The sequence below is a fragment of the Hyperolius riggenbachi genome, chromosome 4 (genome assembly GCF_040937935.1).
Source record: "Hyperolius riggenbachi isolate aHypRig1 chromosome 4, aHypRig1.pri, whole genome shotgun sequence".
NCBI classification, from domain to species: domain Eukaryota; kingdom Metazoa; phylum Chordata; class Amphibia; order Anura; family Hyperoliidae; genus Hyperolius; species Hyperolius riggenbachi.
The window spans coordinates 313355835-313374726 of NC_090649.1; the positions used below are offsets into that span (position 1 = coordinate 313355835).

At 41.3% G+C, this 18892-nt stretch overlaps 1 protein-coding gene across 1 annotated transcript; it reads left to right on the forward strand.

Moving 5' to 3' along the window:
* The first annotated feature begins 16824 nt into the window (after positions 1–16824).
* LOC137570786 (putative nuclease HARBI1) lies at positions 16825–18163 on the forward strand. Its single transcript, XM_068279502.1, has 2 exons — positions 16825–17160; positions 17354–18163. Exons 1-2 carry the CDS (start codon positions 16855–16857, stop codon positions 18161–18163), a joined length of 1116 nt encoding a protein of 371 aa, XP_068135603.1. The 5' UTR covers positions 16825–16854.
* The last annotated feature ends 729 nt before the right edge of the window (positions 18164–18892 follow it).

Sequence of the window (18892 nt, forward strand, 5' to 3'; positions counted from 1 at the left end):
GCTAAATGCCATAACTAAGTGCAGGGACGTAGCTACAGAATGTACAGTATTTATAGCTGTGAGACCGCACTCTCTGGCTTGTTCCCAGATAAACGGGTAAAGCGTGCAGACACTGTATTCCGGATATCGCAGGATCTTCACTGGCAATCAATTCGTAGAGATCCGCACTGCTTCAAAATTGATCTCAGTGTATTGAAATATTAAAAAGACTTACAGACAGTGGTGCTCATCCAATATTCGGGTATCCGAACTACCCAGATAATCCGAACTTTTTCCACTATCCGAACTTTGAATAGCAATTTGGATATTTTTTAAAATCCAAATAACACTATCCGACAAACTCGTAAAGGGGTTTTTGCCATTTAAAAAGATTTTTGGAAGCATTTTAAGCCATTTTCAGGTCACTTCCGGTTTTCTATCCGGATATCCGAATCTGGCCAGATATCCAGGATATTGGATTCGGATATCCGAGTTTACTCGGACACCAAAAAGTTCGGATTCGGATATCCGATTCGGATCCGGATTCCTGGGTATCCGGATCCGGATCAATTTGGATTTTGAAAATGGGTATCTGAGCACCCCTGCTTACAGATTAAAAAGAACTGTGGGGTAACTGTCTGACTCCCACCTTTTTTCAAGTTGCCCAGTTCTGAGGAGAAAGCTCCACTCACACATATATATATAAACAACAAGTCAATCAATCAGGAAAGAGATGTAAATTAGTGGACCTGATTGGGAACTGCTACTTGCTATGCAAACCACTCCCAACATGTCCACAATCCCCTCCTATTGGTCAGCAAAGATGAAAAGTAAAAACCTTAGTATGGGCCATTAAAATGTTGCCATATACATAAACTTTGTATTACCAAATAGGGAAGGTTAAAAGTTAGTGGCCACATAAAAAAACAAGTTCCTGTACCCCTGCAATTGTGCAGAAACAATCTCTCGCCACTAGTAAACGAACATAGAGCTGCCGCCGACCAATCAACATACAGTGCGTCAAATGCGGGAAAACGGGAAATAGGTGAAAATACAGAATTGACAGCTGCCACTATTGGTCTCCCAGGGGGATAATTAATGTTTTTATGAATTATAGGAAGTGTATACTGGAGGTGAGTGGATGGGTGCTGATTGATAAGGAAAATGCAGAGGTAGTCACCAATAAGGGCATTATTATTTCCTAAAATTCATAAAAACATTGATTATCCACCTGGGAAACCATTAGTGGCAGCTGTCAATTCCGTATTTTCCCCTATTTCTTATTTTCTTGATAGAATTCTCCAACCTTATGTGTGTAGCTTACCATCCTTTATTAAAGATACAGGTAACTTTTTGAACGAATTGCAATCACTTGGTGATATTGAAGATCAGTGGCTGTTGGTCACTATGGATGTGGGAAGCCTCTTCACCTCTATCCCACATGATGGGGGTGTAGAGGCTGTTGAACACTTGTTGTTCTCCTACTCGGATTATGATGATGCTCAGAGGTCATTTTTGATCCAATTGCTTAACCTTATTTTGAGAGAGAATTACTTTTATTTTGACAGCTGGTTTTACTTGCAGTGCAGGGGGACTGCGATGGGGTCGACTGTGGCCCCTGTTTATGCAAAGTTTTACATGGGTTTGTATGAGGAAGCCTATGTGGTTCTGATACATAGACAATGTTTTTTGTCTGGGTGGGGCCACACTTGGCCCTGGTGGAATTTGTTGACTCCCTGCACTTGAGTAATTCTGACATTAGACTAACCATTAACAGCGATCCCTGTTGCATCTCATATATTGACACTATGGTCTTTAATCATCAGAGAGGACTGACTACTGATCTTTTTAGAAAAGAGACTGACCATAATTTGGTTTTACACTTCAAAGAGACTCTGTAACAACATTTTCAGCCTTATTTCTTCTATCCCATAAGTTCCTATACCTGTTCTAATGTGGTCTGGATTACTGCAGCCTTTTCTAGTTGCACTGTCTCTGTAATAGATCTTATTTTCTTTGTCAAGCTTTGTCAACCTAAGGAGGAATGGGCTGCCTCTGTTATAATGAATACAAGTTATGCACGCCCCCTGCAGGCTCTGTGTGCTTTGTTTACTCCTCACAGACAGCGTCTGTGCTCTCAGTTTCAGCTTGTCTGTGATGCAGTTTGTGAGGCTGAGAGGGGGAGGGAGCTGCCTGTCACATGCTGAGAAACTGTGAGAATCCCAGACTGGAGTGATATATATATATATATGCATACACATATACATACACACATATTAGTGTATGTGTGTGTGTGTGTGTATATATATATATATATATATATATATATATATATAGAGTCCGAGGGGAGTCAACAGCTCACACTGGTGTCAGGAGGTGTATGCCCGCAACTAGGGGAGCCCAATCCCCCACAAGTATATAAAGAAAACGAGGAGTTGCAGCACACGGCTCTTTATTGAGCAGATAAAGTGGTTACAGACAGACGTTTCGGTTGCTTCCAACCTTCTTCAATGTCAAAGTACAAGTGTACAACATGAAACATTTATACCCGCCCAACAGGAAGTGACATGCTAAGTATACACCCATTATCATCAATGGCAAGACAATAAGTCCAAAAGACTACAGATAGTGTTAAATTCACACTTATCTGTTCCAGAGACAGTCCATGTATCAAATTCCTGTGTCTTTATCCGATTCATATCGTCCAATATGTAGGTACATAATCTGTAATGTTACAAAACAACACATCATAAATATAAATGCAGGTCAAAGTCCCTATTCAAACCCAGCGGGTGTAGGGACCCCAATTTATGAATCCACATGACCTCTCGTTTTTTAAGGAGCAAAACCCGATCCCCCCCTCTTCTAGGCCTAGGTATGTGATCAATAATCATGAATTTAAGATCTATGTCTCTGTGGCCCATAGATCTCCAATGTCTGGCTACCGGCAGATCAGAGGATCCCCCCCCCTGACAGAGCTCCTGTGTTGGCTGATGCGATCTCGCACCTTTTGTGTGGTTTCCCCCACATATCGTAACCCACAAGGGCATGTTAACATATACACCACAAAGGAGCTCTGGCAGGTGAGGAAGTGTCTGATCTGATAGTTGTCCCCAAATGTCGGGGGACATTACGCAGTATTTTAGATACAGCATTGTTGAAGATGATGACACCCAAGAGAAGAGATCGGTTGAGATGGTTGGACGCTTTAGACAAAGGGGTTACCCAATGAAAGTATTGAAGGAATGATTGGATGCTAAAAGATGTAAGCCCAAACATAAATCCAAAAGTGATAGAGTAACTTTAGCCTCCACCTATAACACCATTACTAGTCAGGTTGAACGATACGTCAAGAAGAATTGGAACATACTAAGTGATTCACTACCCCATATCAAAGAGTTTAATAAACCACCTATGTTTTGTTATAGGAGAGCTCCATCTATATGTAGCTAATTGGTACACTCAGATATCAGTGCTAAGCGTGGATTGCTGAGACAGTGCGGCACCTTTCCGTGCCTCAATTGTCATATATGGAATAGTCTAATTAAAGGTGATTAATTTTCTCATCCCCTGAATGGTAAAAGATACAGAATTAGATTTATGTGTGATTTCATTTGGGTTGTATACTGTGATACGGACCAAAAATATGGAACAAGCTGTATCTGAACACTTCACCACTTTTAGACATTAATGTTAACCAACTCATGGGGTGTGTTATTGATCATGTACCGATTGATATAAGGGGTGGTGAACGTCTGCTCAAATTGTTAAAAACTGAAGCAAGATGGATAAGGGAACTGGATACAGTTAACACTGGTCTTAAAGAGACACTGAAGCGAGAGAGAAAAATATGATATAGTGAATTGGTTGTGTACTATGAATAATTACTAGAAGATTAGCAGCAAAGAAAATATTCTCATACTTTTATTTTCAGTTATATAGTGTTTTTTCTAACATTGCATCATTCTACTATAATATGTGCAGATTACACAACACTCAGCATTCAAAATGAGTCTTTCAGAGCAGTCTGTGAAGTAATGACCTCTCCTCTAGCAGAGAAAAAGTAAACAGTTCACTTACAGTTGAAATAATAAAAGTCAGATAACAGCCCTCTCCACGACTAAGACTTAGTCGGAGAGCTTAATGGCTTGTTTGCATAGAGATAACAACTGGAGTTTCTCAACTCTTCCTGTACTGGAAACAATTAGACTGATGTATCTGATCTTAATGTTTTATTTCTTAGCTGTACTACACATACAAATCATAATATCATCATTTTTTTTCACTTCAGTGTCTTTTTAATCAAGAATATGACCTACGCTTTGATTGGTAGTTGCTCTGCCTATTTGTATACAGTGCTATCTATAAGTTTGAGAGATTTCTTGGTTATTGTTTCTTTTTTATTTTCCATTTAGGCATTGGCCACACAACTTCTATTGCCTGATATGATGTTCCAAACCTTTTTATGCATTGAACCCCCTCCCCCTCTACGCATCAAGATCCTTGCTGCTTGTTTATATATGTTTACTCGTCGGACTGACGGACGCATATGTTTTACGCGTTACAGTAGGTCATGCGTATAACGCGTCAGTTAACGCACTGTATGCTGATTGGTCGGCGGCAGGTCTATGTTTGCTTACCAGCGGCGATAGATCATTTCTGCACAATCGCAGGGGTACAGTAACTTGTTTGTTTGTGTGGCCTATTTGGTAACACAAAGTTGATGTATATGGCGACATTTTAATGTGCCATACTAAGGTTTTTACTTTTCAACTTTGCTGACCAATAGGACGGGATTTGTGGACATGTGGGGAGTGGTTGGCATAGCAAGTAGCAGTTCCCCATCATATCCACTAATTTACGTCTCTTTCCTGATTGGTTGATTTGTTATATATATATATATATATATATATATATATATATATATATATATATATATATATGCGAGTGGAGCTTTCTCCTCAGAACTGGGCAAGCGGGAAAAAAAGCGGGAGCCTCAAACAGCAGACTGTCTAGTTCTACAGTCCTTTTTAATCTGTATGTCTTTTTAATCTTTCAATAAACTGAGATTAATTTTGAAGCAGTGCGGATCTCTACAAATTGATTGCCAGGGACAAAGCTACTACAACTCTCCCCCCGCGCGTTCCCGCTCGCCCCCCCCCCCCCCCCGTGCTTGTTACCACCGGTCGTAATCGCTGATCGGTAGCCACTAAATCAATGAATGGGACCACAATTCCTATTCATTGATCTAAGTCCCCGTGTGAATGACCACAGCCATCGATTAGACGGCGCCGTCATTCACAAAACCCGTCCACGCAGTGCTTACGGTTTGCGTACTAATAGTACGCATACAGAAGACACCTGCAAGGGCATCTTGTGGCCAAATAGTAAAATTACTTCTGCATTTTTTTTTCACTAAAGGACCTTATTATATCCTATTTTTCCTTTTTAAATGAACCCTTGACCTCCAACACTCCCCAATAGTTGGAAATATTTTTTTGAAAAAAAAAATATTTTTTTTTTACTTTACAAAAAACATAACAAAACATAAATAGTTACCTTAGGGACTGAAATTTGTTCATTTGTATGTCAATAGAGTATATTACTATTACTTTATAAATTATGGGCTTGTAATCAGGGATGGACACAAAACTGAAAAAATACACCTCTATTTCCAAATGATATATTGGCGCCATACATTGTACCAGGGAAAAATTTTAAACATTGCAGTAATCCGGGACAAATGGGCAAATAAAATGTGTGGGGTTTTATTTCGTTAGCATGTATTATTTTAAAATTATAATGGCCAAAAACGGAGAAATTAGATTTTTTTCAATTTTTTTCTTATTTTTTCCTAATAAAACACTTTTAGAATAAAACAATTCTTAGCAAAAAGTACCCCCCCAAAGAAAGCCTAATTGGTGGTGAAAAAAAAACAAGATATAGATTGTTTAGTTGTGATAAGTAGTAATAAAGTTATAGGCGAATGAATGGAAGGAGCGCTGACAGGTGAAAATTGCTCTGTTTTTTTAAGGGGAAAAACCTTTCGAGGTGAAGTGGTTAAATACCAGAGCAATTTTCACATTTCAGCGCTTTCACACTTCACATTCATTCAGCAATTCCTTATCATTACTTATCACTCCCACAGTGAGTTTAATGTGTGCAATAAACACCAAGTGAACACCTGACATATGTGGCTTAGCAAATTTGGCCTTATTGGCTATTCATGAGGCAATGCTCATGCAAATATGCATTTGCTTTCGCATGCCAAATCATGCAGAGTCAAAAACCAATACCGCAAAGCGGGATTTAGTTAATGCTACATTAGCACTATCCAGGAGCGCCACAAGGAGGCTTCCCAATGCCCCCATACAATCGGGGAGCCGCTGGGCCCCAAGCTCTCTCACTGCTCGGAGACCACAGCGGCACCCCGGAGGAGGTGGCTGGGGAGGGCCATCCACACCCGCCTCCTAAGATTAAAAACAGGCACTTACCTTAACGTCTATTGCATTCTGCTACTGAGCATGACTTAGGTGCGACACATAAGAAAGGAATGAAGCATGCATCACCCCAAGCTTGTGGAGCTCGGGGTTGGCTCACACGCAGCACTCCAGGGGGGGGGGAGGACGGGCGCAGACAACTCACTCATACCACCTAGAACAAGCCATCCACCACACACCTCCAAAGAGGGGATAGAAATGAAATGCTTCCACAGAGAGTTTAATGTGTGCATTTAACACCAAGTGAACACCTGACATATCTGGCTTAGCAAATTTGGCCTTATTGGCTATTCATGAGGCAATGCTCATGCAAGCGTTGCACCCAAGTCATGATCAGTAGCAGAACGCAATGGACGTTAAGGTAAGTGCCTGCTTTTAATCTTAGGAGGTGGGTGCAGACGGCCCTCCCCGGCATTGGCCTTGCTTGGGGGGGTCACCTGCACCCCCCAGCCTCCTCCTCCGGGGTGCCGCTGTGGTCTCCGAGCAGTGAGAGAGCTTGGGGCCCAGCGGCTCTCCAGTTGTATGGGGGCATTGGGAAGCCTCCCCGTAGCGTTCCTGGATAGTGTTAATGTAGCATGAACTAATTCCCGCAGGGCAACCGCTTTGCGGTATTGGTTTTTGTTCTTGCATAATTTGGCATGCGAAAGCAAATGCACATTTGCACGAGCATTGCCTCATGAATAGCCAATAAGGCCAAATTTGCTAAGCCAGATATGTCAGGTGTTAACTTGGTGTTTAATGCACACATTAAACTCTCTGTGGAATCATTACTTATCACACTGAAATGATCTATTCAGTGTTTTTATTCAAAAATCATTAATTCTCAGTTTTCAGCTAATATAGTTTTAAAATAAAACATGCTACTGTAATTAAAACCCACACATTTTATTTGCCCATTTGTCCCGGTTATTAAATTTAAATTAAATTATGTCCCTAGTACAATATATGGCGACACTGTCGTGTTTGGAAATAAAGGCGTATTTTTTCCCATTACGTGATTTTGTGTACTCTAACAATAACGTAATCCCTTATTTGCAAAAAATAACAGTAATACACCCTAATAGCATACATATTTTAAAAGCTAAGTTCCTAGCATAACAATTTATGTATTGTCTTTTAAATTCCATCAGTTGTGTCATATGGGGCAGGGAGGGAGCATAATGAATTAATGGGCTTATTATAGGGATAGGAGTTGTATATTTACATTTTTTTTGTAATATTCTTTTTAGCCACTAGATGTCTTCACACATTTTCCTGTCTAGTTAGACTGCAGCTCAAGCTGTGCTCTAGCCAACAAGAAATGACAGTAACTGTCTTTTTACAATGGAACATTTACTGTTGCTTATTGCAACAGCAAACATTTCAATTTTAAACAGCGGGGGGCCACGTGTGCACGTGCGTGACGGGAGGAAAGAGGGGCAAGGATCTATGCCTCTTGGAGCTCAGTTGAGATTTTCAGGGACGTAGACACTTGTACCGTGGGAGGGGAAGTAGTTAGTGTATCCTAACCCTTGGAAGTGCCATTGTAACCAAATAATCAATAGTAGTTACTTCACCTACTAGTAGTTTAATGTTGTGGCTCATTGCTGTAGATTTTGGTTGTGCAGATGTTAGTAGGTGTCTATAATTGCCCACATCCTGCTCATGCCAAATTCACTTGCAAAAAAACAGCCATTCTAATCAGATAAGTAAAAAAAAATATCATATTTTGATACTAATTTGTGGAACGCAGAGTGATAAACATAAACAAAAAGATTACATTTGTTTTCTAAGCTTCTGACCTCCAGTCAAAGAATTAGGACAGAATGGCATAAACTCAAACATACGGCTAATACTGGCAGGAAAGCTCCCATTTCAGCGAAGATAACCAAGTCCATGTATCCTTGAGATGTCCTGCAATGATGAACAGATGGTCTGGGCACTTGGCAGTCCATGTAAAACTGAAAGGGAGGAGGTAACTCCCCTTTAACTTTTTATATATTTGATATATGAGCTGACAACTTATTTATTGTGCACTGGAAAATTTATATAATAACTTAGTATCAACTGTTGCATTACAAGAAATATAGTTGACCTTAGGGAACTATACCATTGCCTGGTGGATTAACTTTGGCACTAGCTATATCCCTCAAAGGCAAAGCTCGTGACCATTTTTAAAGCATATCTCCAGTCGAAGAAATAGGACAGTATTACTTTCAGTGTGGCCTCAGTTAAATCCAAGAGCATATTATTTTCCAGAGTTGTTTCCACTATATCCTTAAATTTTGATACACACATTGCTTTATTAACAATCTCTCTTTTTGTCTGGGATGCTATCATTTCTGTAGTTTTCTTTTAGAGGGGTTCATAGAAATACAATTTTGGACTCACTTTTGAGTGTCATGAATTTACTACTTATCTTACAGATGCCCAACTGGTGTTGCCTGTCAGGGATCAGGAGCTGATCCTGTTGGGTAACATTCCTGGGCTGAGCTGCACACACATGTGTCAGATATGTAGCTGATGACGCGTAGTGTTGCTGCGCAGGGGGTGGACAAGCCGCGCATGTGTGACATCACATGGCTGGAGCAGAAGCACCAAGAACAATGGGATCAGCATTGCTGGGGTTGGGTATATCGGTCAAGCAGATCACTCGTAGGTTGGGCATCAGGGGTCATCTGGTGCCATACACAAGCCTGGTGGTTGGCTGAGCTGGTCGTTATGGCCACCTCAGCCCCAGTCAGGCATGTGTACAAGGCTTAAAGAGGAGCTGTCAGCCATACTATCTCAGGAAAAAAAAACAAATATATAAGTAGATAAATACTTGCTCTACTTACATAACATAAGTATTGCACTGTCCACGTAATGATTCCTGTGAATTTTATATAGGAAAAGTAGAGAATCCTATTCTAGACAGTTTCCATATTTACTGTGGCTATTTTGAAGCCAGTCTTGATGTAATATCCGCCCTTAGTCTCCTCTGCCGGATTCGCCCACTCTTCACTATAGAAAGTGCATTGTTTCAGCCTGAGAAATGTTGGCCAATCAGAGAGGAACAGAGGTGTGGGAGGGGAAAACAGGAGGGAAAGAGGCTTCAGCCAATCAGGCTTCATTAGTTATGTCTGAGGGGAAGTAGAGAAGCAAAAAAAAAAAAAACAACCCAGCATGCCCTGCAACTTCTCTTTTGTGTACCAAATTTTCTTTGTACCAAATAAGAGTCAGGTAAACTGGGGAATGATAATTTATCAACAAGAAAAGTAATAGTGATTTTAACTTTTGGATTGCCTAATTAGCAATCTTATTACTTGTTTACCAGATAAAAATAAAGAAACAATTTTTTGATTTTATGCCCCACAGTTACTCTTTAACCACTTAACATCTCAGTCGTTTTCAGCTTATGCATCCGAGCAATGTTCACCTCCCATTCATTAGCCTATAACTTTATCACTACTTATCACAATGAACTGATCTATATCTTGTTTTTTCCGCCACCAATTCGGCTTTCTTTGGGGGGTACATTTTGCTAAGAGACACTTTACTGTAAATGCATTTTAACAGGAAGAATAAGAAAAAAAATGAAAAAATTCATTATTTGTCAGTTTTCGGCCATTATAGTTTTAAAATAATACATGCCTCCATAATTAAAACCCACGTATTGTTATTGCCCATTTGTCACGGTTATTTCACCATTTAAATTATGTCCCTATCACAATGTATCGCGACAATATTTTATTTGGAAATAAAAGAGCATTTTTTCCGTTTTGCATACATCACTATTTACAAGCTTATAAAAAAAAATAGAGAGAAATATTTCATCTTTACATAGATATTTAAAAAGTTTAGACCCTTAGGTAAATATTTATGTTTTTTTTTTATAGTAATGTTTTTTTTGTTTTTTTTTATTAAACATTTTATGTGGGCATTTTTGGGAGGGTGGCATATAAAAGTGTTTTATTTGGGGAAATATTGGTGTATTGTAATGTTTTTGGGAATTTACTTGTAGTTTTACTTTTTGGCCACAAGATGGCAATCTCGATTTTTTTTTACATGACGTCACTCTAAGCGTACAATGTACGCTTAGAGAGACACAGCTTCAGAAAGAGCGAAGCTTCCGAGAGAAGCTGTAGCTTTTTCAGCGGGGGAGAGGAATCAATGATCGGGCTCCATAGCCCGATAAATTGATTCCGTGGCTACCGACTCCGCGGCCGGAAGTGCGCGTGCACGCGCGCGATCGGCCGCGGGAGCGCGCGGGAGCGCGCGGGAGCGCGCCTGTCCTCCTTGACGTTTTTATACGTCAAGGAGGACAAAGTGGTTAAGTGTAAGATACCCATATTGAAGCTGTGCTGCTGGTTGTTGACTTGTTTTGTAACAGTAGTGCAGCAAGTGTGGACATGCATTGGACTTTTCAGTCAAGATCGGAAATGGCATGGAATCAATAATAAAAGGCAAGCATGTATTGTTAATTAGGAATTTAAACATTTTTTTAACAGTGCCCTTTTTTGTTTACTTTTAACCATTTGTGGAAAAGGGTACCCCACTTCCCATTTCACTTAGAGGAGAAGCAAACATTGAGAGCTCTCTTGACATTACAGAGATCTTCAAAATTCCACCCCAAGCTTCCCTGCTGCATTGCAGAATATACCTCCACTTCTTTCTGGGCTCCAAAAGCGGGGATTACCTTATACCATAACTGTGGACACGTGCTCTTTGTGGGGTACCCCCAATCCTTTGGACCATATGGGTTGGTATTGCACGGAGTGAATCCCTATGGAACAGGTAAATTAGGCGCTGAGTTTGGCGGCCATAAAATAGCTCACAATGTTAAATTCTAGTTACATGGCCCCAAATAACTCAGTATTATCTAAACACTGCAGGAGACTATAAAGTACTTCATTGTGATAAAGGCAGTTGTCTGGACAGCCTACAGGTGGAAATAAAATCAGATGCTCCTCTGGAGCTGTTACAGGGTCTCTATCACAAAATTATTTTAAACTTAAAATGCTAGTAAACACATGTATAGGATTTACATTTCTTGCAGAAGTGACTCTTTTAAAAGGTAGTAAATATATGACTGGTTTTGGACTAGTCCATCTCCTCATGGAGGATTTTCAGCATTTCCTTTCTTCTTTACAAAATCAGATCTTGGAAAGGATCTATACAAAGATAAACTGAAACAGCCTATAGTTATCCTAAACCCGGAGAGGGGTCTGGAAGCTACACATTAAACTGTGAGAAGGACCTACTAAAAATAACACTACCTCATATCAGTAATATAAAAATTGCAGAATATACATTTACTTACCTCGACTAAGGAACAATAAGATTGGTGTGGTAACACATTATTTTTTTATTAAAGCACTTCAAGCACTGTTCAAGCAATTAAATCACTCCAGGTCTATGGCTGAGGCAAAGTAGAGTCTATAGAGTCTAAAGCCCCATCTACACGATACGATTCTTTATACGATTCGATTACGATTCTATTTACGATCCGATTAAATCCAACATGTCCGATCAGGATTCAATTCGATTCAATTCGATTTGCCATTGTTTTGCAATGGCAAATCGAATTGAATTGAATCGAATCCTGATCGGACATGTTGGATTTAATCGGATCGTAAATAGAATCGTAATCGAATCGTATAAAGAATCGTATCGTGTAGATGGGGCTTTCAGGTGTATCTTATGAGATCAGAAGAAATCACCTTTCAGCTTTCATATATTTTTGCACCAACTACACACTTGTGAAAGAAGCGTGAGCCATGAAACAGGTAGTCAAGTGCATTGATAATGTTTTTTGTGTGTCTATATTAGCCTTAGTATTTTTTATTGGAGGCAAGTAAATGTATAATCTATTTTTACATTACTTATATGACTTAGTATTATTTTTAGCAGACACTTCTTGCAGTTCAAGGTGCAACTTCCATACCCCTTATTGTGGTTAGGGGTCTATTGGCTGCTTTGCTTCTGTTTTTGAGTTGTCTCCCAATTTTAAGAGATTGATTCAGTTTTTCTTATAGTCTCTAGTTTAATCATCCACACTGAGAGAGGGAAGGCCAGTCTCCCGTCCTGCTGTCGTATTGGTTGCCTGTTTGTGAACCCATGAAGTATAATACTTTTACCTCTTTCTTGATATCCCAACTTACTACACTATGTTTCTTTGCTTTTTAAAGGGGTTCCTTGCTTTTGCGGAGCAGAAATAGGGATTACAGTCATGTGGACAGAATTCTCAATGTGTGCCTGACCAGATTCTGCATGTAGATGGTCCTGGAACTGAACAATAAGGAGAAAATTGAGTCTTCTGCAAGCAGTCATATGTATAACACTCCAGTGTGTTTCCTATGATTGCTTTTGACTTCTTCAAGTGACATGGCTTGCATTTGTTATTCCATCACCTTCATATACTGGGTCAGAGAGCCTGATATGCACATATTTTTCTTTTACGATCTCTTGAGTACCTTTAGTAAAAAAGCAAAAAATGGATTGTTTCTTAACTCTTAGCCTGCCAGCTAATTTTTACAACAGCTACATGCCAGTGCCAGCTAAGTTTTTATTGTGTTTATTAAATGTCTTTCCCAAATTTATGTGTACTGAAGTCCAAATTAGTCAGTAGGATTGTTATTAAGGTGCAAATAAATTTGAGATGATTGGGAATTACGCTAATTATTATGATACAAAATTATACTAATTATTATGAAAATATATTGTAAAATAGACTACTCTGATCTAGTGGTTTAACGCAGTGTTCCCCAACCCTGTCCTCAAGGCCCACCAACAGTGCATGTTTTGTGGAAATCCACAGAGGTAGTTAATCAGCTCTGCTGAGACTCTAATTACCCCACCTGTGCATGTTTGTGGTTTTCTGCAAAACATGAACTGTTGGTGGACCTTGAGGCTAGAGTTGGGGAACTCTGGTTTAAAGCTGCATCGGAGTGATTATTTGTGGTCCGAATCTAGACTGCTTTGTAACTAGTCATTTCTTGTTAGCTGGTCAATGTAATTTTCAGGTTATTGAAAAAGGTTTCTGTGGCTTGGAGCAGAGGGGTCCCCTTTAATAAATTATCCCAATGTGAGTTTTATTGGATATATGAGTTTTAGACCCTCTCCCCTAACGGGATGAATGAGGACTTTTCATGCAACTCCCTTCCTTTGTCTATTACCTGTTATTCATATATCCCCCTTTTTTCTTATCTTTGAGAAAATGGTCTATATCTATTTAATGTCCTTGTGTTTTTTAAAATGTATGCTTATTGTATATAAATAACTGCAAAGTGGGGTGTGCATAATTATTCAGCCTCCTTTGGTCTGAGTGCAGTCAGTTGCCTATAGACATTGCCTGATGAGTGGTAATGGCTAAAGAGTGCCACCTGTGTGTAATCTAATGTCAGTACAAATACAGCTGCTCTATGAAGGCCTCAGAGGTTGTCCAAGAGAATATTGGGAGCAACAACACCATAAGGTCCAAAGAAGACAACAAACAGGTCAGGGATAAAGGTATTGAGAAATTTAAAGCAGGCTTAGGCTACAAAAAGATTTCCAAAGCCTTGAACATCCCATGGAGCACTGTTCAAACGATCATTCAGAAATGGAAGGAGTATGGCCCTACTGTACACCTACCAAGACAAGGCCATCCACCTAAACTCACAGGCCGAACAAGGAGAGTGCAGATCAGAAATGTAGTCAAGAGGCCCATGGTGACTCTGGACGAGCTGCAGAGATCTACAGCTCAGGTGGGGGAATCTGTCCATAGGACAACTATTAGTCGTGCACTGCACAAAGTTGGCCTTTATGGAAGAGTGGCAAGAAGAAAGCCATTGTTAACAGAAAAGCATAAGAAGTCCCATTTGCAGTTTGCCACAAGCCATGTGGGGGGCACAGCAAACATGTGGAAGAAGGTGCTCTGGTCAGATGAGACCAAAATGGAACTTTTTGGCCAAAATGCAAAACGCTATGTGTGGCGGAAAACTAACACTGCACATCACTCAGAATGCACCATCTCCACTGCCAAATATGGTGGTGGCAGCATCATGCTCTGGGGGTGCTTCTCTTCAGCAGGGACAGGGAAGCTGTTCAGAGTTGATGGGAAGATGAATGGAGCCAAATACAGGGCCATCTTGGAAGAAAACCTCTTGGAGTCTGCAAAAGACTTGAGACTGGGGCGGAGGTTCACCTTTCAGCAGGACAACGACCCTAAACATAAAGCCAGGGCAACAATGGAATGGTTTACAACAAAACATATCCATGTGTTAGAATGGCCCAGTTAAAGTCCAGATCTAAATCTAATCGAGAATCTGTGGCAAGATCTGAAAATTGCTGTTCACAAATGCTGTCCATCTAATCTGACTGAGCTGGAGGGAGCTGTTTTGCAAAGAAGAATGGGCAAGGATTTCAGTCTGTAGATGTGCAAAGCTGGTAGAGACATACCCTAAAAGACTGGCAGCTGTAATTGCAGCAAAAGGTGGTTCTACAAAGTATTGACCCAGGGGGCTGAATAATTACGCACACCCCACTTTGCAGCTATTTATTTGTAAAAAATGTTTGGAATCATGTATGAGTTTCGTTCCACTTCTCATGTGTACAACACTTTGTGTTGGTCTTTCATGTGGAATTCCAATAAAATTGATTCATGTTTGTGGCAGTAATATGACAAAATGTGGAAAACTTCAAGGGGGCCGAATACTTTTGCAAGCCACTGTATATATATATATATATATATATATATATATATATATATATATATATATATATATATATATATCTGTGCATTGAATCATTTTGATTCATTAGTTTGTATATTCTCCATAGTGATATTTTACCTCGTTGCCAGATTAGCTACTTGTGGCTACTCTTTATATGCTGCTCTTTGCTTATATATTTGTTTATTGTTTACTACATGTATACTGATCTATTATTTCTTGGTGACACATCTTGTATCAAATCATTGACTTCTTGCTAACAGTATAATTTTGAACATTGCAACATTAATGAGTGCTTTGGTTTTCTTAATACCTATGCACAAGCCATATGAAGTAATTTTCCACTCCCTTGAACAAAATAACATACAGTTGCCTCTTACAATTTTGAATAAGTCTGAGAGCCTTAAAGGGATACTGTAGGGGGGGTCGGGGGAAAATGAGTTAAACTTACCAGGGGCTTCTAATGGTCCCCCGCAGACATCCTGTGCCCACGCAGCCACTCACCGATGCTCCAGCCCCGCCTCCGGTTAACTTCTAGAATTTCAGACTTTAAAGTCTGAAAACCACTGCGCCTGTGTTGCCGTGTCCTCGCTCCCACTGACGTCACCAGGAGTGTATAGCACAAGCCCAGTATGGTCTGTGTCTGCGCAGTACACTCCTGGTGACATCAGCGGGAGCGAGGACACGGCACACAGGCGCAGTGGTTTTCAGACTTTAAAGTCTGAAATTCCAGAAGTAAACCGGAGGCGGGGCCAGAGCATCGGTGAGTGGCTGCGCGGGCGCAGGATGTCTGCAGGGGACCATTAGAAGCCCTGGGTAAGTTCAACTCATTTTCCCCAGACCCCCTACAGTATTCCTTTAAGTGTGTTTTTGGCAAAATAGTACTCCTATAAGCTAAACATTTTCCAAGTTGACCCTCATAACCCTAGTTACCGCAAGCTTAAATTACAGCTTAAACAAACACAATAACTGCTGTATGAACATCCCACCATATAAGAATGGGAATATTATTAGCAGAATTTGAAAAAAAAATCATATTGAGCTCCTAGTGCTGCTTTTATTGTTCTTGAATAGGAGTAGAGATAGCATCCATGTAGATACTGCATTTAGTGGCTTCCAGGCTAATCTGTGTTAAAACAATAGGGTGATCTAACCATGGATAAAACAAGCAGTCTAATGCTGGGAATACACGTTTCGTTTTTGCCTTCGTTTTTGCCTTCGTTTCGATTGTACCATTTATACTTATCGAAATAGAAGAAATCGATCGTATGGTTAAAATCACCACCCACGGGTACGTTTTTGCTGTCGATACTGATGGTTTCGTTTTTTCCAGGGTCGAAGGGTTGCTTGAAACGAAACGAAACTTCCTTTTTTGGTTTTCGTTTATACCTTCGTTTAGTTTTCGATAGCGATAGGGGCAGGTTATAAGGAGTGAGGGATAGTACTTCCGTGCGGAATATTAATACGCCGGAAGTGTTCCGCAAACAAAAGCCCGATCGGATTAGCGAGCGTGTCATTCGCCATTTTGCAAGCAAGGAGTCAGCATGGATGTGTACGAGCCAGATCGTCTGCAGACCTTTGTTGGACTTTTGCTATTGACTGCAGTAGCTAGGAGAAGGGCGGCAGCAAAGCGTCGGAGGACGAGGAGAGAGAGACGACAATGGTGCAAGAAATGGTTGCTACAACGGGAAGAGTTGGGACACATGGGTCTGATCCGTGAGTTGCGTGAGAACAATCCTGATGACTTTCGCAATTACATGCGCATGTCAGACGCTAACTTTCATGAACTGCTGGAGCGCATCGGGCCGAAGATAACAAAGCAGGACACCGTGATGCGAACAGCTATTACTGCAGAACAGCGTCTATCAGTGACCCTTCGCTACCTGGCTACCGGACGTTCATATGCAGATCTAAAGTTTACAGCTGCCATTTCACCCCAGGCATTGGGTAGAATCATCCCCGAAACGTGTGCTGCTATTGTGTCGGAATTGATGCCCGAGTACGTCAAGGTATGTACTTATGTTTCTGGATTGTGTGTTTTGCGTGTGCTGTCGAGTGATAACTTTTTAAACTGAACGTCAAACTGAAACGCTTGTGCAAATGACAGTGTTTACATTGGCAACCTATTCTGTAGTGATTTTTCTCCTTTGTTACGACATTGTACTTTCAGATGATTAACCATGTATTTCTCCTTATTTCTAGTTTCCTCAAGATGCATCAGAGTGGCAGGCAGTGGCCCATGATTTCCACATGATCTGGAATTTTCCTAATTGTGGAGGTGCAGTGGATGGAAAACATGTGCGTATCAACCCACCTCCCAACAGTGGTTCGTACTTTTACAATTACAAAGGGTTCTTCAGTGTGGTTCTGATGGCGCTTGTAAATGCACGGTATGAATTCATGATGGTGGATGTGGGGAAGAATGGCCGTGTCTCAGATGGTGGTGTAATGGAGGCAACTGAATTCAACCGCCGCTTGAAGAAGAAACAGCTGCAACTGCCAAACAATGATGACACAGTGGAACATCTAAACTTTGTGTTCGTGGCTGACGAGGCTTTTGCTCTGGGTGAGAATCTTGTGAAGCCATTTCCTCAACGTGGACTGGACAAGCCGAAAAGGATCTTTAACTACAGGGTATCGCGTGCTAGACGTGTTGTGGAAAATGCTTTTGGGATCCTGGCACAGCGTTTTCGGGTTTTCCTCACGGCTATCAATGTGGACCCAGATAAAGTGGAGGTCATTGTCAAAGCTGCGTGCACTCTGCACAATTTCCTACGGCAGAAAAACGTGCAACGGTATTGCCCACCGACAATGGTAGACCAGGAGGATTTTGAAAATGGAAGTGTTGTGGCGGCGGAGTGGAGGGCACATCCGGGGATGGTTCCGTTGCACAGCGGTTCCTCACACAATCCCACCTACGAGGCAAAAACCAACAGGGACAAATACAAGGACTACTTTACTGGGTCAGGTGCAGTGACTTGGCAGGATAAAATGATTGCTACAGGAAATTGATGTTCTTATTGACTATCAAATGTACAACAGTTACCTACCGTGTATCCAACATGTGTCTGTTTCCAACATCTCTACTTTAATGTTCCCTTCCTCCACTAATTAGTGCACTTATTATACAGACTCGGTGGTCCACCATGTTGTATGGAGAACCACCCTGAGGAGAAGTGGCAAAATGTCGTATTCTGGTGTGCTGTGTTGTTAATTGTGTGTGTCTCTGCCTGTATGCTGCATGGACTGCCTGGACCCAGGGAGACCTGGATGTGCATGGTCTGAGCCCAGGTAGACCATGCACATGCGTCTGTGCATGTGCATACCCAGGGAGGCAAGCGCAAGCAGTGCCTCCCTGGGTCCAGGTCTCCCCGTCATGTGCATGGTCTGTGCCCAGGTATGGCGGCCCTCTTTGGCGGCTATACCTGGGCACAGACCATGCACATGCGTCTGTGCATGTGCAGACCCAGGGAGGCAAGCGCAAGCAGTGCCTCCCTGGGTCCAGGTCTCCCCGTCATGTGCATGGTCTGTGCCCAGGTATGGCGGCCCTCTTTGGCGGCTATACCTGGGCACAGACCATGCACATGCGTCTGTGCATGTGCAGACCCAGGGAGGCAAGCGCAAGCAGTGCCTCCCTGGGTCCAGGTCTCCCCGTCATGTGCATGGTCTGTGCCCAGGTAAGGCGGCCCTCTTTGGCGGCTATACCTGGGCACAGACCATGCACATGCGTCTGTGCATGTG

Bases quoted from the DNA above. Each gene is read 5' to 3' on its own strand.
- LOC137570786 (XM_068279502.1), top strand. From the start codon at position 16,855: ATGGGTCTGATCCGTGAGTTGCGTGAGAACAATCCTGATGACTTTCGC. The intron at 17,161-17,353 runs GTATGTACTTAT...CCTTATTTCTAG, and splicing joins TGATGCCCGAGTACGTCAAG to TTTCCTCAAGATGCATCAGA.